The sequence below is a fragment of the Mytilus californianus genome, unplaced genomic scaffold (genome assembly GCF_021869535.1).
Source record: "Mytilus californianus isolate M0D057914Y unplaced genomic scaffold, xbMytCali1.0.p SCAF_3, whole genome shotgun sequence".
In the NCBI taxonomy this organism is placed as follows: Eukaryota; Metazoa; Mollusca; class Bivalvia; order Mytilida; family Mytilidae; genus Mytilus; species Mytilus californianus.
This window is the reverse complement of record NW_026262679.1, coordinates 112,623,121-112,646,522: the sequence shown is the minus strand read 5'-3', so window position 1 is coordinate 112,646,522 and position 23,402 is coordinate 112,623,121. Positions and strand designations below refer to the sequence as shown.

The window sequence follows — 23,402 nt, the reverse complement described above, 5'->3', positions numbered from 1 at the left end:
CCAAAATTCCAACTTGATCTGTGTTTTGTGGTAATAGGCATTGTGTATAAGTTTCATAACATTTGGTTGAGGCAAACTAAAGTTAGAGAACAGAAACCAATTTTGGGACGTACAGACGGACAATGGTAAAACTTAATGCCCCCTCTGCTACAGTGGGGGCATATAAAATGGTTAAAGTTTGCAGTATTTGCTTCAACATCAATATGCAGCTCTGAATAACATCTTTATCTAATTAAAATATGTGAACTTGTTGATAACTTTTGTAAAAATAATCTATAGACTTTTTGATTTTAATTGCAATTCAAAATGACATATTGAATAATAAAATACTGAAAACAGATGTTGTATATAATTACTACATATAACATGCTATCTCTACATTTGGATGACTAAAAATTAAAATGAGTTTTTCTTGTAATATTTTAATTATAATTCAATTTCTATAATATATTAAATACATGTAGAATTTTGTAAAATTTCATAAAAAAATAAATATATACACTAGTCAATTTTAGTCTTTTCCTTTTACACTACATAACATTTGTTTTTCTAAATAATCAATATATACAATATTCCATGGTGATTAGTGGTCAAGGAAACCTGAGTGCGTGTAAAGATATATCTTCCTAACAAGTAACCATTGGTGAATATTTGTGTGTTAACTGGATCAAGTGCCTAGATAGATGTATCCCTCCAACTAGTTACCATAGGTCATTCTTTCATGTGTTAACAGGATCAAGTAACTTAGGTACAGTGTAAAGACAAGAATAGCCCACAATTCTTTCAGACCAGAATATCCCTACAATCTTACATGTAGAATGTCCTCTTAATGAGTCTTAAATACTCTATAGTTCAGTTCAGGTCATTTAACTTCAGACAACATTTATTTTACAATACTTAAAATCTTCCATTCAAAATATGTGTTAAAGTCATAAATCATAAACAGGAATTTTACAACATACATAGACATAATCACACAAAAAATGATTAGATATAAACTGAATACATGAATATCATATGTTTGTAATAATTTAACCTGGAACTCAAATTTCCTTTCTCCAGTATTTTCCCTTGAGGGTGCATGCATGGTGGGGCTTCATTCGTGGCCTCCATCCTAGTAATTTTGTATAACTCAATATAAATAAGCTCAATGCTTTTAAAAAAAAATTATAAATAAGCTCCCATCCTTTAAAATTCTAAATTCCCTATTACTCTTTACATGTTATATATAAACATTATAAGCCCCATCCTTTAAAATTTGAAATTCACTATTAATCCTTTAAAATTTTAAATTACCTATTACTCTATATAAGCCCTAACATTTAAAATATTAAATTTGCTATTAATCCTTTAAAATTCTAAATTCCCTATTTCTCTAATATAAGCTCCCATCCCTTAAAATTTGAAATTCCATATTTCATTGTACAAGTATAATTTGAAATTCCCTACTACTCTTTAAGTTATATACATTGTAAGCCCCAAAAAATTGAAACTGACTATTACTCAATATTGAAGCCTGTAGAATTCATGTTTCTAGCTAGGACACTATTCTTTTAAGTCAATCCCAAATCCTACAAAAGATCATAAGGAAAACAGTGTGTGACAATTCACATACATATATTTTAAGATATAATTCAACCAGCTATTAATGTACTGTCCAGCATTTCACTAGCTATTAATCATGTTAATGAACTGTCATGAATTTATGTGTGGTATTCTGAATGAATTTGAAAGATTGCATACTAATTTTATAATGGGGATTTTATATATGTTGTGTAACCATTGTTGTTAACCGATTTGGCGGTCAGTATGAGAGCTAATTGCACTGGTTTTTAGTTATCAAGGACTGGGTAGTGACCACACAAACACACTTAGTATATATAGGTAGAAGTTTTTTTGTTTTTTTGTTGTTTTTTTTTTTTACAAAAATATTTGTATTTTTGTTTTTATATAGTACAGTCATGACAGTATTTAAATGTGTTGTATTTATTTTGTAGATTATTTTGTTACAAAACATGACATTGTTCAAGATTCTGCCAGGCATTGTATCTTATGTTGTTTTGATGGACTTGACTAATGTAGCTTAATGGACTTTTAAGGCATATACAAAAAGTAAAATATTGTATTTAAGAATGAAATTTGAGGTGGTCACAGCGCCATTCAGTATCCAAACTTGTGTTTGTTCTATTGTATTTAGAAAGTAAAGTCTAAAGTTAAAGTGTACATAATTGCATGTGCTCAATTATGTACACATATGTTCAAAATAGATGGAGCTTTTTAACACATAAATACTTTAGGTTTGGTTAAACAAAGTGCATTAAAACACAACAGCATTTAACTCACTATTAATTAACTATCCAGCATTTAACTAGCTATTAAATAACTATCCAGCATGTAACTAGCTAGTAATGAACTGTTCAGCATTTAGCTAACTATTACTGAACTGTTCAGCATTTAGCTAACTATTAATGAACTGTTCAGCATTTAACTAACTATTAATGAACTGTTCAGCATTTAACTAACTATTAATGAACTGTTCAGCATTTAACTAACTATTAATGAACTGTCCAGCATTTACCTAACTATTAATTGACTGTTAGCATTTACCTAACTATTAATTGACTGTTCAGCATTTACCTAACTATTAATTGACTGTTCAGCATTTTAAGCTTTGACAGGATAAATGTTCTCACTAGAACTAAAGTTCTGTTTCTGTAACGAACACCAAAGAATTTGTAGCCATTAAATTATCTGACATAGGAACTGATTCAACCAAATCAACATCAATATCTTCATCTTTTTCGAAATCTACAGAAGGATCTGTAAACGGAAATACTTCCCCAGATTTTAGCTTATCTTGACAACTTTTCATTAACTGTTCATAAATATCGTTCTTTATATAACCTTTTTGATTTACTGAGGAATTGGCTTTCCTTCCCATGCATCTTGCTGCATATGGTCTTTGGTATTTATGTTGTCTTTTGGTGTGAGCATGGTTAGAATCTTCTGTCTTATCCAATGAAGTGTTGCCATTGTTTCCCTCTGAGATATTATGGCCACTAAACTTATCACCATTATTTTTCAGTTTATTTTTGGAGACAGAGATTGTCTCATCACTGTTGATCTCTGGTACAGTTTCACTCTTACAACCATCAATGTGTACTGAATGTATTTGTTTACTGTTGATCTCTGGCACAGTTACACTCTTACAACCGTCAATGTGTACTGAATGTATTTTTTTACTGTTGGCAACAACAGTTTTTTCTTCACCGTCACTAATGACAGTTATCTCATTTTCCATTTCCATGACAACCAGTTTTTTATTCTGTTTGATTGTTCCACTATCTTCTTTGTTAGAACATGTTTCACTTGTGAGTTCCCAATCAATTATGTCAAATTTTTGTGTACTTTTTCGTTTTCTTTTGTTATTTTTCTTTTGCTTCTTGTCAATCTTTCCAGTTTCTTTTAAATTATCCACATCTGTTTTTACATCATCAATAACTTCTGTGCATTCTCCAGTTTGTGTTTGATGATATCCTAGTCTTTGCTTACACTGCTTCCTTTCATGGCATAAGACATTAGCAAGTTGACTGAAACCCTTTTCACAAAATTTACATTTGAATGGTTTCTCCCCGGTATGTGTAACCATGTGTTGTTTAAGATGTGAATTCAAGCGGAAAGACTTCTTACAAATTTTGCATTCAAATGCCTTTTCTCCACTGTGTATTCTCTTGTGTTTTTCTAGATCACTTTTAAATCTGAAAGACTTGCCACACTCTGTACATAAAGGCTTACTTGCTTCAAAATCGGGCCTATGTGTTTCAGTATGACGTTTAAGGTTCCTCATTGCTGTAAATATTTTACCGCAGGTCTCACAAGGATATTTATAGTTTTCATGTAAGGATTTAACATGCTCTACCAGAGCTCCTCGAAGCTTAAATGTTGTATCACAAAATTGACATTTATGTGGTCTGGCTCCAGAGTGTGTTAAACTATGTCTCAATAAATCACTTTTAAAATAAAATTTCTTTTGGCAAATTTCGCATTCGTAGTTTTTCAAGCTATCTGCATTTTGACAAATTTTCAGGTGAAACTTGAATGCAGATTTGCTACTAATTTTCTTGTTACAATCTTTGCATGTATGTAAGTTCTCACCAGTGTGGATTGCAAGATGTTCTGATAGCTCTGTGTTTGTATCAAATAACCTATTACATTCTGTGCATTGTTTTGTGTAAAACTTCACAGGCTCAACACCATGAACAAACTTTAAATGTTCTGTTAGAAGTCGAAAACTGGAAAAAACATTTTGACATTTGTCACACTCTTTAGAACAATGAACCCTTTTTATGTGTAAGTCCAAATCATAACCCCTTTTAAAGTAAGTAGCACAATGCTCACAAAGGAAAATTGTGTTCTTTACATTTTTCTTTTTTGTTGGCTTATTCTCTGATTTTACATTATTGTTTTGGGTTTCCAGCACCAGTTTTCCATCAGCTGACATCATACTCTTTACTATTGCTTCCCCATCAGTGTTAACTTTAGATTTTGAATATCTTGGCTTTTTAACTGCTATTTTACATTTTTTAGAATTCTCCTTCACTTCGATACTATTTTTAATAGTGGTCTTTCTTGCCAGATTTGGTTTAGCAACAACAGTTTTAATCTTGCCTGTTTTTACCTTGTTACCATTAACTGATGCTCTGGTGGTTGCCATGATCTTTAAAGTACAATTTCTGGAATAAAAAATCATTGCATACAATATACACATGTTCATGTTTATCTAAACAGTTCTGTAGAGCCCTATCAAGAAACTAATGAATTTTATTCTTAATTTATCATTTGAAGCAGGTAATTTCCCTTGTTCATGTTGTTGGTCAGCAGATCTACTTCACAGCAATGAAGACCAATGAAGAGTCAATGATAAGGTTTTTTTTTAATCCCTGTTGATTTAAAGATAATATGTAGTTTATACATGTTATATAAATTTAGAAATTATTAATGGTCTTTTTTCTTCCAAAATACATGTACTCAACCTCGACTATTAAGCTAGAAATGAACATATATTAGATTTACACAGTTTTCTATGTAGTTCTCATCATTGCTCTGTACTGCAGCAAATCAGTATTTTAACAGTATGCTTCCCAACAAGGGAAATAACTCAACACAATTTTATTGTAGTTTTAAAATCTGATTCTGGCTTTCAGAAGCGAGTTTCAAGAAAGTCCTTTACATAATGGTCTTCATACACTTACTCTATGATAAATTTTAATACATGTACAAGGCTTGTAAATAACATACAATTAACATTTAAAGTTTGTTTAAACAAATTTACTTTTATATATTTTTGCAAAAATCTCACATGCACCATGCACATTTCCCCCAAATTTGATGATTTTCTTTTTAATCGAATGTATTTTTATCAAAAACAATGACTAAAGTATTAATAAAAGGATATGTGGCACATAAATCAATTAGACAGCAACCAAAAAATACAAAAGTCAATAGCACCAAGGCCAACATACATTTCTCCACAATAGAAAAGTATTGTTACCATATGGAAAGTCTCAAATCAACCCAAAGTCTAGAAATATTTATGTTCAACAGGCCGGGGTCACTTCACTTCAGAATTTCAGGGAATAACTTGTCCTCCCTGGCAGGTAAATAAGGGAATACGTAATTGGGTGGTACCTCAGATTTTATGGAAATTTTTTATTCATTTAGAACTTGTTAAAACTGGAATTTTGAATAATTAAAAGGATAAAGATAGCATTTACTTTTCCAGAGCTCTATACAACCAATTAGAAATTAGTAATACAAATTAAGAATGTACATGCATAAATAGTGGCTAAAATTTTTTTTTCACTTAAGTGCCATTTTCAATAAACAGCTGCGCCATGAGCGCATTATACGCCCGTCGCATTTTTTAAGAATAAAATTCAATAACTTAATTGAAATTAACAAAAAACTAAATGGAGGTTATCTTAATAGATATAAATCAGTCACCAAAGGTTTAATGAAAATGCTCAAAGCACTTTAAAGGTATTGTCTGAAAACTGAAAAATCACCCTTTTTATGAATAAAATCCCATAACTCAGAAATGTAAAATCTAAAATTTTAAAAAATCAAAAGGGAGCTTATGTTAATAGATAGAAACAATTCACCAAAGTTTCAAGAGAATTGCTGAAAGCATTTTTGAATGATTGTCCAAAAACTGGAAAACCCCCCTTTTTTTAATGAATAAAACCCCATAACTCGGAAACGTAAAAGCTAAAATTTATAAAAATCGAAGGGGAGCTCATGTCAATAGATATAAACAATTGACCAAAGTTTCTTGCAAATTAGTGAAAGAATGTTTGGGTTATTGTCCAAAAACTGGAAAATCCCCCTTTTTTAATGAATAAAACACCATACCTCGGAAAAGTAAAATCTAAAATTTTGAGTTAATGTCTGACATGTTGACGACGGACGGACAGACGGACGGACAGACAGACGGACAACGGTATACCATAATAAGTCCCGTAACGAGCGTATAAAAACTAGTCCAAAGAATTATGTAAAGAAATTTAATTGCTATTGCTTATGCTTATTTCAGTTTTAATTCATTCAAAATTCATATGGGGATTCATTTTTGTCTTCTGTATAACTCTATTTATCTTGACATATAATGTAAAAAGTCATGCTTCAAAATTGTAGCTTTCATGTATAATCTTAATACATTACTGAAAACTAAAAGATTCAGACTGCAAAACATTGGATCTGTTGACCCCTTATTATCTTAATATTATGAAAACAGAAATGTTTCTAAAATCAAATGTACATGTAGCATACCATTTTTTGAACAAAATCTAAATTTAAACAAGTAAACAAATAAAATTGAGAATGGAAATGGGGAATGTGTCAAAGAGACAACAGCCCGACCAAAGAGCAGAAAACAGCCGAAGGCCACCAATGGGTCTTCAACACAGCGAGAAAATCCCGCACCCGGAGGCGGGCTTTAGCTGACCCATAAACAAAAATGTGTACTAGTTCAATGAAAATGGACGTCTGACACACTAAACTCCAAAACATACAAATGAACTAAAATTAATTAACATACAAGACTAACAAAGGCCAGAGGCTCCTGACTTGGGACAGGCGCAAAATGCAAACATGTTTTGTGAGATCTCAACCCTCCCCTTATACCTCTAGCCAATGTAGAATAAACAAACACACAGCAATACGCACAGTAAAACTCAGTTTAAAAGAAGTCTGAGTCCGATGTCAGAATAGGTATCAAAAGAAACTAAGCAAAATGACAATGGTACATAAATTAACAAAGGACTACTAGCAGTTACTGACATGCCAGCTCCAGATCTCAATTAAACTGATTGAAAGATTATGTCTTCATCATATGAAAATCAAGCACAATCCTTCCTGTTAGGGGTTTAGTATCATACCATCATAAAATATATGAGAACATAACCTGTATCATGCCAACAACTGGTTTTAGAATAAATGCGTTTATTTCCGATGCAAAGCCCCTATGAGTGAATCAATATTAATACCAAAATATGCCATCTTTAATGACCTGACAACAGTATCGTAACTATATTCCTTCTGAATAAGTCTGTTTAAAGGTTTGGTTAGCTTTTGAAGTGAATGTCGACATTTTTGTGCTTTGTATAGAATATTATCATAAAAGATTGGATGTGAAATACCTGAACGTATATGATATCTGCATGTTGATTTATATTTACGAATGAAGTCTTTGTACTGTGGGGTCGGTACAAAGACATCATTTGTAAATAGTGTATATCGAAAACCCTGGTGTAATAAATTGCTTCGCTGAGCGCAGCTGGATACGACTGCAGATGTCCAACCCTGAAAAAGTTTGGCCAAAATGGACACAATATTCACGCTTGATACAGGTCTGAATTTGGATTGTAACTAAATTTTTGACACATAATAGGTTTCTGACACAGAATAACTGTAGTCAAAGAACTTCAAATTGGTTATATGATTTGAATTTATATTCAATTTATTGCTTTTGTGCAATACACTATGTTGTTGCGAATTGACCCCCCCCTCCCCCTACCAAAAAAAAATTATTTTACCCCGGTTTTTTGCTTTTGTGCAATACACTATGCTGTTGAATATCAACCCCCAAAAAAAAATATTTGAAGAAATTTTCTTATAATTTCTGAAATCTGAAATGAGAAAAATTGTCCCCCCCCTCCATTTTTTTTCACCTCCCCCTTTCGCTTATTCCCCAAAAAAATTCTTTCCCTCAAGATATGGTCAGTATCTCAATTCACATTTGTAATGCAGTTTGCAACCAAAATTACCCATTTAAATACATCATAAAGTTTTAAAATATAAAATGACATACATAGTTATGGCTAAAATTAATATTAATTAATAGTAACTGCTAAAAATAAATTGACAGCTAATCACCTCAAGACAATCATAATTTCTTAATACATAATTTACAAGCAGTGTAAGGGAGGTAATCAAACAGTGTTCTTTAATTTGAATTGGATTACCTCCCTTACACTGCTTTTAAATTGTCTCAATTGTCCTGTAACAAGAAAAACTCTTGTTTTCCCCCTTTTTTTGCCCCTAATTACTAAATGGTTTGAGCCATAACCCCCCAAAGTCAATCCTAACCATCCCTTTGTTGTAAGGAAGTTTGTGGAATAATTTCAGAGAGATTCATACACTTTAACACAAGTTATTGTCTGGAAACTACAAAAATGCTTATTTGGGCCCCTTTTTTGGCCCCTAATTCCTCAACAGTTGGGACCATAACCCCCAAAATCAATCCCAATCTTCCTTTAGTGGTTATAAACCTTATGTTAAAATTTTATTGATTTCTATTTACTTATACTAAAGTTATTATCCGGAAACCATCTGTCTTCGGACGACGCTGACGACGACGACAACGTGATACCAATATACGACCAAAAAATTTTTAATTTTTGCGGTCGTATAACAAAAAATTTTTAATTTTTGCGGTCGTATAATAATGTCAGGGAACGTCACCATCTAAAAATGGATAATTAACAATAGGAAATGAAAATTCATCTCTTTTATCATAAATTTTGGTATTAAGCTTCCTGTTAAAGATATAAATATCAAGATCCAGGAAAGGGCAGTGTTCATTGTCAGTATTAGCTTTATTTAAAGTCAGTTCAGCAAGATAAATCTCTTAAAATAGTGTACATACTGAAGTCGTCATTATTGAGAGCCAATATATCATCCAAATATCATTATTGAGAGCCAATATATCATCCAAATATTTAAAAGTGTTATTGAATTTTGGATCAGATGTTATTCGAAATGCATTTTTTTCATGGATTTTGCCATACATTCCAACATTTCTTTACAGATCTGTCATGTCAGAAATATTCCTAGTTTGACACTTTAGCAGATGCATCAGATTTGCATACTTGACTTGTCTTGTTCAATCAACATACCAACCTCAAGCTGTTATTTTTTAATGGGTTATAGTGGTTGACCAATTGGGGGTCTCACTAATTAGCGACAAGAAGCGTCAAGAAGCGACAAGAAGCGTCAAGAAGCAACAAGAAGACTATTTAGCGACAAGAAAACTTAAAATAATTCTTTTTAAACTAACTTATTCAAAATAAATATATTAATAAAATATGCATCAAAATTTTTTTTTATATATACGGGCAGTAATAACGTGATTTTCATTATTTTTATTATATTGATAGATAAAGAAATTAAACATTTGTAAAGAAGAAAGGGATTGTCTAGTTTCTATTAAATATAACAAAATATGTTTAAGATAGTGTATGTACTGTTTTAGGCAAAGTCATTGTATGAAAAAGTAAAATCACCAAAATACCAAACTCTGAATAAAAGATTGAAGATAACAGTACACACAATGTGAAACATCAAATGAAAAGACGTTACTAAGTTAAAAAAATTGTGTCTAATCCATTTGTCCTTTTTGAAAAAAAAAAAAATGTTTAGAAAAAAAATCAAATGAGAAAAGCAATTTGCGTGTCGTTTGTTTTAAATGCTACAATAACATCCAATTATCACTTTTAACTATTTACACGCGTCAGACTATACAATTACACGCGCCAGAATATACAAGCATTGTAAATAGTGAACACCTGTTGAAAACTCAACATTGTCTTTAATTACCTTTAATCTTCAGTCATGTATAAACATGATAAGTATCGTTTAATGAGGCAATACACAAAATAGATTGATGTTAATTACGTTTTCCTCTTGTTTGATTTCAATGATTTCAGATTTGTATAGTAAATCTTACTATACAAATCCTTGGTTCATTGTTCCTCACAAATTATGTCTGTTTTTTTCTGCCGGACAATGATGCACAAATAATGCATTTTGCATGCAGTCAGTTTATTATATATTAGACAAAGAGAGTGTTAAAAAAATTATAAGATAATATATATTATCGTCCTTCCCTTCGCCTATATCACCCTGCTCAGTCGCTCCATAATTCTCGTAACACGGCTTTGAGACGAGAGCAGGCATTATCAGTGACGTCACAATGTCTGAGGGAGGAGAAGTTATCAGCGACGTCACAATGTGTGAGGAGATGTTATCATGCTTGCTTTCGTCAAGCGTGAAACTGTCTTAGGGAGCTGGAAAAGACCAGTAATAGAACGATAAACAAATAATTGGGTTTTCTTCGTATAGATATCGTAAAATATCTGCCGCTTGACACAATGTGAAGCTTTTTAGCTCGTTCGCTGCACTCATTCGCCAAAAAAGTGCACATTGTGTCTCGTGGCTGATATTTTACGAAATCAATGTGTAGAAAACCCAATAATATATACTAATTGTTCTAAAACACTAGTAAAAATTAATATCATAATATAACAGGGAAAACGTAATATTTGCTGTAATACATATCACTAATAAATGTAGCAATTCGATCTATGTTTTAAACATGTGTCATGCTTTACTACTATAGATATTGACTTTTTTATAAATTTATATTTATTGATAGAATATTAAATTTCTTGTCGCTAAAAAGTGTTCTTGACGCTTCTTGTCTCTAATTAGTGAGACCGCCAATTGGTGTTAATGACTTACATTTTGTAATTGAACAATCGTTTCTCACTGTGTGTGTGTGTTTTTCACTGTGACGTAATTACATAAGCATTGCGACATAGGAAATGTACAGGAAAATGCTCAAATTTGAGTGTATTACACTTGTGCAACTCATTTGATCATTTAATAATTGGTCAAGCCAAAACCAACATGTGATAGCATTATTGGTTTAAAGAACCAGTATGAACAATATTCTTGAGCATTACAAATTAAAAGTAATACTTCTTGTTTCACTTGACAGTCAACAAAACAGGGATTATTAATTTATATACATGTAACCACGAGTTGTTTGATATCCTGCATGAGCAAACTGTACCCCACAGGCACTTGTTTTCTATCCATGGCAAGATCTACTATCACAGGCACTTGTTTTCTATCCATGGCAAGATCTACTATCACAGGCACTTGTTTTCTATCCATGGCAAGATCTACTATCACAGGCACTTGTTTTCTATCCATGGCAAGATCTACTATCCCTATATATATATAGGGATAGTAGATCTTGCCATGGATAGAAAACAAGTGCCTGTGCTGTACCCATTTAGTTATGCTTTTTCGGCAAAAATTCAATACCATGCTGTAAAATAACAATACATTGATAATTTGTGTATTTTACCGTTTAACTGTAAATCTCTAAACAAAATGCTGTCTTTTTCACATCTTTGAATACGATAAAAAGATGACAGTCAGAAACTTGATAGGCTTTGTTTTGGTGTGCAAGAAATCAGTTTTCGTAATAGATTGTGTCTCTTTAGAACCGATAAAAATAACACTAAAATATAAAAACCACTTTTTACAACAACGCACGACAACGTATCTGAGTAATTGGTATAGTACGTTTTAATTCTATGTAATATACATTATAACAACATAAACAACACCAACAGCATACTTTATCACCAATTATGGATCCACAAGGAGCATAAGGGTTATACATATAGACGGGGGAAAATATTGGTACGTATGCAAAGATACATAGAAGGTCATACAATAAAAATACACAATTATAATACTTCTTCTTCTTCTTCCATATACTGCCCACATTCAACTTTCTGAATATACTGGCAAATTTGGTTCTGCATGGTTAAAAACAGGATAAAAACAAATGTTCATCTTATTTTGTAAGGTTGGTCATTTGAGATTTGAATGTCTCAAATGACTGTGCTGTGGCGATCTCCGGGGGAAGCTTGTTCCAGTCTTTGGTGGTGTTCACAAAGAAGGACCATTTCCTGCAGTCTTTGGTTGCTGTTTGTACCATGTATCCATGCTGTTGTGTATGTCTGGATACTCTGGTTGGTCTCTGGAGGTACATGTCTTTGTTGATGGCTACTTTGTCGTTGACGATCTTGTACATCATTGCGAGCCTGGCCTCTCTGCGTCGTTCTTGGAGACTTTTCCAACCCAATTCATTAATCATGTCCGTGACACTTGATCTGTTTCTGTGGCGCTTGGTGACGTATCGCGCAGCCCTCCTTTGAACTTTTTCAATTTGGTCAATATGTTTCTGATGATATGGGTCCCATACTGTTGTGGCATATTCTAGTTGGGGCCTTACTAGGGTTTTGTAAGCTTGCTCTTTGATGCTTTTAGAGCCGATGTGCAGATTTCTGTGGAGGAAACCAAGGCTTCTGCTGGCTTTGCTGGTAATGTTGTTGATGTGTTCTCCCCAGTCTAGTTCGCATGTGATGGTGCAGCCCAGGTACTTAATTGATGTTTCATGTTTTAGTACATGATCATGTAATACATAGTCCCATTTGATTGGCTTTTTCTTTCTGGAGACAGTCATGCAGTACGCTACACTTTTCTGGGTGAAACTCCATCTTCCACTTTTCCTCCCATAGTGCCAGTTTATCAAGGTCTGACTGTAGGTATAGGCAATCAGTATCTGAGGCGATGGTTAAGTAGACTACTGTGTCATCAGCAAAGAGACGAACTGTTGATTTTAGGTCATTCGATAGGTCATTTATGTAAAACAAAAATAGACTAGGGCCTAGGACTGAACCTTGTGGAACTCCAGATTCTACCTTTGCTCTGTCTGACTGTTCACCCTCAACTACTACTACTTGGGTTCTATTTGTCAGGAACGCTTCTATCCAGCTGTTGGTCTTTCCCCTGATTCCATAGTGATTGAGTTTATGTAGGAGCAGGCTATGGGATACCTTATCGAATGCTTTTGAGAAGTCTAGTATCAGTAGGTCAGACTGTTTTCCCAATTCAAGGTACTTCGTTAAGTCATCAATGCATTCTAAGAGTTGCGTCTCGCAGGATCGTTTACTTCGAAATCCATGTTGTAGTGGATAAAGGATGTTGTTTGCATCTGCGTGTTTCATAATATGGCTGGTAACAATATGTTAGATGATCTTGCAGCAAATACATGTAAGAGATATTGGTCTGTAATTTGCTGGGATGTACTTTTGACCCTTTTTGTATGCTGGTGTGACTGTAGCTGTCCGCCAGTCATCTGGAACTTTGCCTGTCTCCATTGAAACATTAAATATGATGGTAAGTATGGGAGCGATTTCGCTGGCAAGTTCTTTGAGTATCATTGGTCTGATGTTATCCGGTCCATCGGCTTTGTGTGGGTTAAGGTTTCTCAATTGTTTTTCTACTCCGTTGGCTACGCAGCCATTAAGATTGTAGCAATGTTCCAGGCATACAATATACAATCTGCAATATACAATACGATAGTAAATATGCAATTAAACAAAGTCATGCTATCTTATTTTTGTGTTTTTTTCAAGTTTATTTCGATCTGACTATGATGAGTCAAGCATTTTACAACTGATTTTTAAAGTTTGTTCTTAGGTTTGTTGCGCTGTTACAGCACTTTCCCAGGTTAGGGAAGGCTTCGGCGCACGAAAACACATTATGTATGTGACCATTTCAAGTCAGGACCTGCAATTCAGTGCGGGTTGTCGTTTGTTACTATATACTAGGACTAATATATTAACTAGTGTACATCACATTTGGTTTTTTTTTAAATGAGGCCGTTTGAATTGTTTTACATTTTCCATACTGGGCCTAGCTTTTATAGCTTTTTATGCAGTATGGGTTTTGTTCATTGTGGGAGACCGTACGATGACCTATAGTTGCTGACTTCTATGTCATTTGGTCTCTGTTGGAAGGTTGTCTCATTGGCAATCATACCACGTACATCTTCTTCTTATTTTTTTTTTATATACCAATTGCATTTAGGACCTGATTATAGTCACTGCTTACTGAATAATTTTCGTTTCTTGGTATAATAGAAGAAGAGTGCACACGCTGAAATGTCTCGGATAAAAGCTCTACAGAGCTTATGTTGTATTTGTTATATGTAAAACCGACTTTAAATAAATCTTTTATGCTTTATGCTCGCCTGCTTTACTGACTATTGATTCTATGTTGAAAGTCTTAAAGATAAAGGTTTTACTACAAGTATCTCACCAACTTAACATTTTAAACATCCAAGACAATGAGGTCAAGGACAGATTTTTCCTGTTAGACAGACATGTTCACCCTACAAGTATTCCATACACCAAATATAGTTGACCTATTGATTCTGGTATTTGAAAAACAGACCAAAACACAAAAACTTAACATTGACCAATGAACCATGAAATTGAGGTCAAGGTCAGATTAATAATAATATTTTATTCAATAAAATATCAAGCATATGAGTTAATACAATACTCAATATATACGATACATAAAGACATTACTAACACATACTTTGTAAAATATAATGGTATTAATTTTATGAGTGTAGATAATCTTTAACTGCATGGAAAAAATTTGCTGATATTTTATCAGGGATAACCCATGAAAGCTTTAAAGCTTGTTTCCAATGGGGTCCCTTCATGTAAACGGCTTATAGTTTCGATATACAAAAAAGATATCACACAAATTAATATGACATAAAAAAATTCATATAAGAATAATATGAATAAAAAATGAGTTTAATAATATAAAAAGAAGTCTGATGAGGCCGCACTTTAACTTTTGGTCAAGTACTCTTTAACACTAATTTTGAAATCCTTTGTTTTCTTTATTTTTTTTAACATTATTTGGCAACATATTCCAATCTTGTATGCCATTAAAATAAAATGTATCTTTTTGTAGACTCTTTACTGGTGGAACCCAGAAGTTATATTCACTATTTCGTGTGAAATGATGATGAAGATGTCTCACCTTTGTAAAATTTGTATACATATAATAAGAACAATGATGGTACATGTAATAGATATTATGAACATGGTTTAATCTCAATTGTTTAACACGATTTTCAATATTAACATTACCTTGTAAACATCGTTATAATGCTGATCCAGTTCCATCATCAGGTGGGGTCCTCCTTCCTCGGCTGTTTCGGCGCTATTCCACAACAACCTCCAGAGGTGCGCCGGCTCAGGTGATCAGTCTGAACCTGAAACTGGATGGCTTACATTGCTCCCGATATGTCAGCTGATGTAACTGCTGCACTGTCACTGATTGGTGTTTTCATCAGAGCTGTTATAACTTCTCTTCTATCACAAGTCCATTATTTACACAAAATGTCTTAATTCACATATCTTTAATTTCCACTTTTCCAGATCTCATCTCTCTTCCTCCATATCCACTGTGATGACACTTCTGTTTGTCTACACACTTCTGAAATAAGCTTCTTCCTCTCTGCTCCTACAACTCCTAAGGTCCTGAGAGCTTGCCATACTGTCTGTCCCGCAAAGCCCCTGCACCCTACTTCAATAGCAAAGCACCACGTCCTCCATCCCCTCTGTTGGCAATCTTCTACAAGCTGTTGGTATTTTGCCATCTTTCTTTCGTGCGATTCATCCATCCTTTCTTCCCAAGGGACTGTCAGTTCCAGCAAAACTGTCTGCCTGGTTCCCCGCGATACTATTCAATACATTATGGTCAACTTTTGATCTATATCCAGTATTTTTTATAAATCTAACACATTTGTTTTGTAATACTTGTAACTTATCTTTATATTTTTTGCTGACACCAGCATACCATGCAGAACAGGCATAGTCAAAATGACATTGAATTAGAGCTGTAACTAAAGTCTTTCTAGATTGCTCTGATAAACATTTGGCCTGTCTGTATAGGAACTTCAATCTTGAATTTATCTTTTGAAAAATATTATTTAAAATTTTTTCTCCAGAAAGAGAATTATCAATATTCAGGCCTAAATATTTCACACAATTTTGAGATGAGATTGTGTGATTATTACAAGTAACATCAAAGTTACGAATTTTAGACAATTTACGTTTTGACCCAAACAGAATAGTTTCTGCTTTCCCCAAATGAAGTGATAATTTATTATCGATAAGCCATTTGCTGCAAGTTTCAAGTTCCTTACCCAGTTTCTCAGATATAACTTCTGGGTTCTTATGAGAATATAGTATGGTACTATCGTCAGCATATAATAAAATTTTACAGTCTTTACTTATACTTACAGACATGTCATTAACATAATATAAGAATAATAGTGGTCCTAAAATACTCCCTTGTGTTACCCCACATGTAATATATCTTAAATAAGATTCAGTACCATTAATACTAACTTTTTGTTGTCTATTACATAAATATGATTTAAACCATTTAGTACATTTGACACCCATTATTTGTAGTTTGTTACACAATATATGATGATCGACCGTGTCAAAGGCTTTTTGCAAATCTAACATTATCATTCCAGTATAGAGTCCCTTAGCAGATTCATTTTTAATATGATCTAACAAATGAATAAGACATGTATCTGTGGAATAAGCAGATCTGAAACCAGATTATAAATTATAAAGTAGATCATTTTCCACCAGATATTTCTCAAGTTGTGAATATACTGATCTTTCAACAATTTTAGAAACAACTACTAAAATACTAACTGGTCGATAATTTCCGACATCCAACCTACTATTTTTCTTATATATAGGACACACTCTAGCTGTTTTCATCTCATCAGGTACGATGCCTGAAGTTATCGACAAATTAACTATATATGTAATTGGCTTTGCTAAAATACTCGAGCCATCTCTTAAAAACCTTGATGGTATTCCATCTAATAATGTCTTATACCTGCCAGACAGACATGTACATCTTACAATCATTCCATACACCACATATAATTTGAATTACTGCTTATAGCACTTGAAAAACAGAACAAAACACAAAAACTTAAATTAACATTAACCATTGAACCGTGAAAATGAGGTAAAGGTCAGATGAAACCAACCAGACCCCTTACAATCATTCCATACACCACATATAGTTGACCTACTCTTATAGTATCTGAGAAACGGACCTAATTATGTAACTCTAACCTTGATCGCTGTTCCATGAAATGAGGTCGAGGTCAGGTAAACTCTGTCTGACGGACATGTAGACGTTGCAAAAAAAAAAAAAAAAAAACCATATACCAAATATAGTTATCCTTTTACTCTTATTAAGTAAATTCACATAAACGGGGAAAAATCTCTTGGTTCTTATTCAAATAAATGTATGAATGTTGTGGATATTCGAATATCACATTTTGAAAATAATTTAGAAATAAATAAAGATTACATAAAACGCCTATTTCTAGAATAAGAAACAAACTTCAAGTACTCACACAGCGGTTTATGTTTGTACCGGCCGACAAAGCAGCCAACAATGTGGTGATGATGTAATGCCGTAAATACTATACGGAAGGTCTTTTCGATTTCGTTGACAGTTTTGACTTTTCAACTCTTTACACTACACGTTCACACAATCTTATCAAACAAAAGTTTTCCTTTTTGATTAAATGTTCGTTTGGTAAATCTGACTGCAAGTACATTTGCTGCAACTCATTTAAAGCCTTCTTCCCCAATGAGAAAGGTAATATGCTAGATATACTTACTGGAGCTGTGATGAGATGATTGAAGCTGTTAATTTTCTCCTTGATAATAATTATGTACGTTTCGGCAATAAAGTTTGTCGACAGGTATTTGGTATTCCTAAGTTCACCAATTGCGCTCCTTTAATATCAGACTTGTTCTTGTACTGTTATAAATCACAGTTTATGACAAAACCCAGTAAAGACCCGTCTTAATTGCCTTTAATAGATAAATTCAACAACACTTACCGTTATGTTGATGATATTCATTTGTTAAAGAATCAAGAATTTTCTAAATATACTGCCGAAATTTACCCAAAGGAACTTACTTTATGTAAATCAAATATAAACGATATCAACTGTCCTTTCCTAGATCTAGATGTTTCAGTTTTACACGGGAAACTCTACACGTTCCCTATTGTTAATTTTCCATTTTTGGACGGTGATGTTCCTTTGACACCATCTTAAAGTGTTTATATATCACAACTCGCTCGCTATGCCCGTGTCTGTTGTGACGTTTTGGATTTCAATGAACGTAATCTATGTATTACTGGTAAATTTTAAAGTCAGGGATTTCGTTACCACAAATTACTTATATATATAAAACCTTTACTAAATTCTTCCATAGATACAAAGATTTAGTTTGGAAGTTTGGTTGTACCTGTAGAAAACTTATTTTATATGCACATTCATGGATCCACATTCTGTCGACACCTGTATCTTAGCATTGCACAAGTTCGTGTTTTTCTCTGACTGTTAATGACGTCTTTACACTAAATCCATTGGTTGTTGGATGTGAACTGATTAGTATTTTAGTCTTAGATGCATGATTTTTTTATTAGTTGTTATTGGCTTTGTTGTTTCGATAGGTCTTTGCTGGTTTTAGTCATAAATTGTAACTCGTAACAATACAACAGAAACAGGTCCGCAATAAGTGGTGCACAGTTAGTCTCCATTGGAATTCCGATAACTTAACGATATACGGAATCTCCATAGCGAACAAAAATGTTATCTAGTAAAAAATCAGGTGCAGTTATCGTATCAAAGCAGGTCCAATTGACATAGTTCTTTTGTTTGATGTTACTAAAAAATGACCTAAAAGAGTTTGGAACATATGTATTCGCATTCTGACTTTTTAAATGTTCATTTAATTAGATGTGTGTTTTTTTCTTAGTGAGATTATGAGGCAAAGTGGTATATAGGGTAGAAAAATCAACAGTGGGAAATCTAGTGAAAAAGAACAAAAGAAAATTACCTCTTCCGATGATAGAGTCGAGAAAATCAATAATAATACAATGCCGGTGACGACACTGATCAAAAGTTATTTCCAAATAACAATTGTACATTTTAAAGAAATTATGTGTTAAACTGTGTTATTAGAAATATACATGCAAATACACGATGTTTTATGTTCAAGATTTATCGAGATAATTGCATTAGAAGCTTGTGAAACTGAAATCTAAAAAATGCTAATCTTTGCTGCATATTGATAAAAAAAATTGGAAAAAATCATGTACTTACCAAATCTAAAGATCTTTCGGGTCACCAATTTTTGAAGTGTTCCACACAAAGTCCTTAGCATGTTACAAATTTCCCAAAATATGCTTATATAAGTTTTCGAGTACACCGGTCTGCTCTTGTCACATGAAAATTCAATATAGAAATATTGTCTTTTCGTGAATATAACTATATAAAAGTCTGTCTGTGCAGGTTAAAAAATTAAAGATAAATATTCTCATAAAGTAGGCATCTTATTACTATTTTTTATACAATTTTAAGAAACGGTTGTCTCGATTTTTGTACATGTACATGTATATGCGGTCAATGTTTACATCGGGATAATGTCCGTTTGAATTTGCATAGTAACTTAATTTCAAAAGTGACAATCATTGCTGCATATAAAATTATCGAAATAGTCTTTATTAAGCTGAGGAAAACCCATGCTTTGCAAATTTAAGGCGGGCGCACGCCCGCCATGCCCCCGCCTGAATCCGCCCCTGGCATAGCAACATTTTAAACCAATTTTACACTAAGCTCCTTAAAATTAAGTCTGCTGTAGTTGTCTTTTTCTATTTAAGGAGGGAAATGATAACATTTAATGGAAGTTTTGTTTTTATTTCAACTTATTTCTATTTTTATTATATACCAGAACGTTTTCCCATGAGGAAAATATATAGTTTTCAGTGTTTACAGGGGAGGTTATATTTTGTCACTAGATTTTCCACTGTCAAAACTTTGAACAGATCCGAAATTCGAATTTATCAAGTACTTCCAACGAATTTTTGACACTCTAAAAGTTATTAATTCCACTATTTTCAAAGGCCTTATTTGAACAATTTATTAACAGGTTTTTGATTGTACCAAGTGTACTAGTAAGTATAGAATAGACAGTTTAGTAGTGGAACAATTGATTGAAGACGAAATAAATATATTTTAGCCTCCTCATGGGGTTTTTGATTATGTGATTAATTAGCCGTTTTAATTGTGATTATTTGATTACCAGACAAAATATTTCATGATTATTTGATAATCTAGGACTGTATTTTTGATTATTTGATTATCTTGTTTAAAAAAATAATTAATGATTATGTGATTATATTGGCAAAAAATTTGTGATTATGTGATTACTTGGACACCCCCATGAGGGGCATCATATTTGTAAGATGTTTTGTGCAGCTTTGGAAGCCAGTACATAGTTGGAACTTTCATGTTATTCGGTGCTGCTTGTAAAGAGGTGACTAAAAGTTTATGTTTGTTACAGATGTCATTTTTCCGCAATGTCTACAAGAAAGCCAATACATTAGTTCCTTGTGAAGAAACCTCAGAAATGTAAAAGAGCCATGCCAAAAACAGCATATATATTCCTATTCTGAAATGTTATAGAATATGACGCTAACATGTTGAATCAGAACATTGACAAATGGAAATAATACAAAAATGAGCTGTTAATCAAGAGAGAGACAATAGATACAACAACGAGGAAGGAACAAGAACTTGCATCACAGGAAGAACGACCAATCCGGCTTATCCTTCTATAAAATGTGTTTAAGGGGTTGATGTCACTTTTCCCACCAGTGTATTTGATTCTGAAAGCGATTTATGATTTTTGCCATCAAAAATGGAGGTTACTGATGATAGGACTGAAAATAAAATTAATACTAGACCCAAGGATTTGTATACTATACAAATCCTTGCTAGACCTAACTTTAGTCAACGAAACAAACTAGTGATGACTAAATTGTTCGAAGAAGTGTATCTAAACTTTTTATTTTTCCACACTCATACTGTTATTCTTCATCCTCAATTGAAACATCATTTACATATCTTTTCATTAAAAAGTGATGTTTCTACTGAAATGGAAATCGTAGTTACAATCTTCTTGTTTTAGGTCACCAAAAATCTGATTCTACAACATACTAGTTCTGTTTAATGGATTGACATTTCGACAAACAGCAAGTATTAAAATGGGTACTAATTGTGCACCCTACTTGCCGACTTGTTTTTGTACTCAAATTAAGCAAAATTCATACACCAAAGACAAAAGAAAAACATCTTGCTAAGATCTCAACTCCATGTTCAGTAATATTAGGTCACTCAATAACCAACATTTCAGCAACTGTGTGCATCTCATATCTCCCAGTGAACTAAACTTGAAAGGAAATACCAAAGCTTGAAGGTTTGCTTCATATCTAGATATTTTTTTCATGAAATTGATAGAACTTGGACCTCCGACAAACATGACAGCTTTAGTTTTCACATTGTCAGCTTCCATTTTCTTAATCTTCTGACTGACTTACAAGGCATTAACATATTTCAATTAATATGTTACACATGTGTATGTTTATATTAACAGGGGAGTGCATGCTCTATTATGTAAAAACTGCTCCAGAAGGGAAATGAGGAAGAGCGCCTATAATCTATACTTGACAATTGTACGTCACCATTGTGAATTAGTTGACCAATACAACACATCTAAACTCACAGTACCGCAGCATAACCCAAACATCAAACAATCTAAACTCACAAGACATGTTTTCATGGTCTTAGATCATTATCTACTAGAACAGTCATCTGATCTGTAAATTTACCTTTTTGTTACATGGCAGATGAAAAGTAAAATAGCAAAAATACCAAACTTCAAAAGTCCTTTATCAAATGGCAAAATCAACAGCTCAAACACATCAAACAAATGGAAAACAACTGTCATATTCCTGACTTTGTACAGGCATTTCCTTATGTAGAAAATGGTGGATTAAACCTGGTTTTATAGCTAGCTAAACCTCTCACTTGTATGACAGTCATATATGATGCATACATAGCAGGAGACAGTTAATATCCAATCAAGACATCCAGTCTCAATCATATTCGAGTTCAGGTTTTTATTCTTGCTTTGAGAATTCAAAATGGGAGATTTGAACATAGGTAAACTTATGTTGCCTGTTATTTAGCACTGCAAAATAAAATGCTACATTGAAGCTCAAGTATTATCATGGAATACACTTTCCCTGTTAAAGCAATTAATCTTTCGGTGCATGGAATTCCTTCATATTTTAATCTTGGTTTGTGTATCAAAAATGAATTTACAGGTTGAACATCTATAAAACAAATTGCCTCTTATTGTGTACAGTCAAACCTTTATATAAAGGTCACCTTTATTTCGGTTCTTCACATTTAGCTAATGATACAACTTATGAATTTTATAACATAACAATGAATTTTGATTGGTTCCTTTATAGACTTGTGATTTAAAGGAATTAAAAGTTTTTCATTCTGCCGTTGATAGCCGAAAACTAACCCTTCCATTATTTATCCCACCCAATATTTATGATCAGTAGTTTCATTCTCATTTTCTGGTTAAACCTCTCACTTGTATGACATGTGTTAAACCTCTCACTTGTATAAATGTTTTATTTTAATTCGCTTTAATCATTTCTTAGCATTTAATTAGTATTGCTTTGCATCCAGTTGTCTCATGGTTTATATATCTGCGTCTATTTACTTCGAAAGAGCAAATTTCTCAATCCACTTAAATTTCTATGCATAATGCTGTCGTGCTTATTTTTTGTCTTTTAAGCATATTTTTATCACATTGTACACAAGATCCAACCAAAAAGTATTTGGGGACCCCAACAGATTTCATATCAATAATCTAAAAATTTCAATAGGGCAATAACACATCTTTCTTTTTTTTTAAATCATAGGACAGAATTTCATGATTTAGCAATTGAAATTATAATAATTGAACTTTTTGTGGTACATGTGTATTCTATACATTTATACTTCTATTTTCTGTATATTATTTATCTCATCACTAGTTACAGATTCATATGCAATTCCACATGCTTTAGCTGCATGCAAAATTTCATAAAAATCCACGATATTTGCCATTAACCTCATGTTACTGTAAAGGGCCTAAATGACACCTTAATTCCATGTGAGTGATCATGAAAACAATTAAATTCCATTGGCA

General features: G+C 32.8%; 1 protein-coding gene across 9 annotated transcripts; it reads right to left on the bottom strand.

The window, feature by feature from the left end:
- Window positions 1-274: 274 nt before the first annotated feature.
- On the bottom strand, window positions 275-11,831 carry LOC127735853 (zinc finger protein 721-like). Of its 9 annotated transcripts, none has more exons than XM_052246243.1 (3): window positions 11,714-11,831; window positions 2,579-4,733; window positions 275-2,548 (listed from the first exon to the last, which is right to left on the bottom strand). In XM_052246243.1, exon 2 carries the CDS (start codon window positions 4,712-4,714, stop codon window positions 2,699-2,701), a length of 2,016 nt encoding a protein of 671 aa, XP_052102203.1. In that variant the 5' UTR covers window positions 4,715-4,733; window positions 11,714-11,831; the 3' UTR covers window positions 275-2,548; window positions 2,579-2,698. The 9 variants fall into 9 exon arrangements, with proteins under 9 accessions (XP_052102203.1, XP_052102207.1, XP_052102202.1 ...); XM_052246247.1 differs by having other exon boundaries at window positions 275-2,518; XM_052246242.1 differs by having other exon boundaries at window positions 2,608-4,733.
- Between the last annotated feature and the right edge of the window lie 11,571 nt (window positions 11,832-23,402).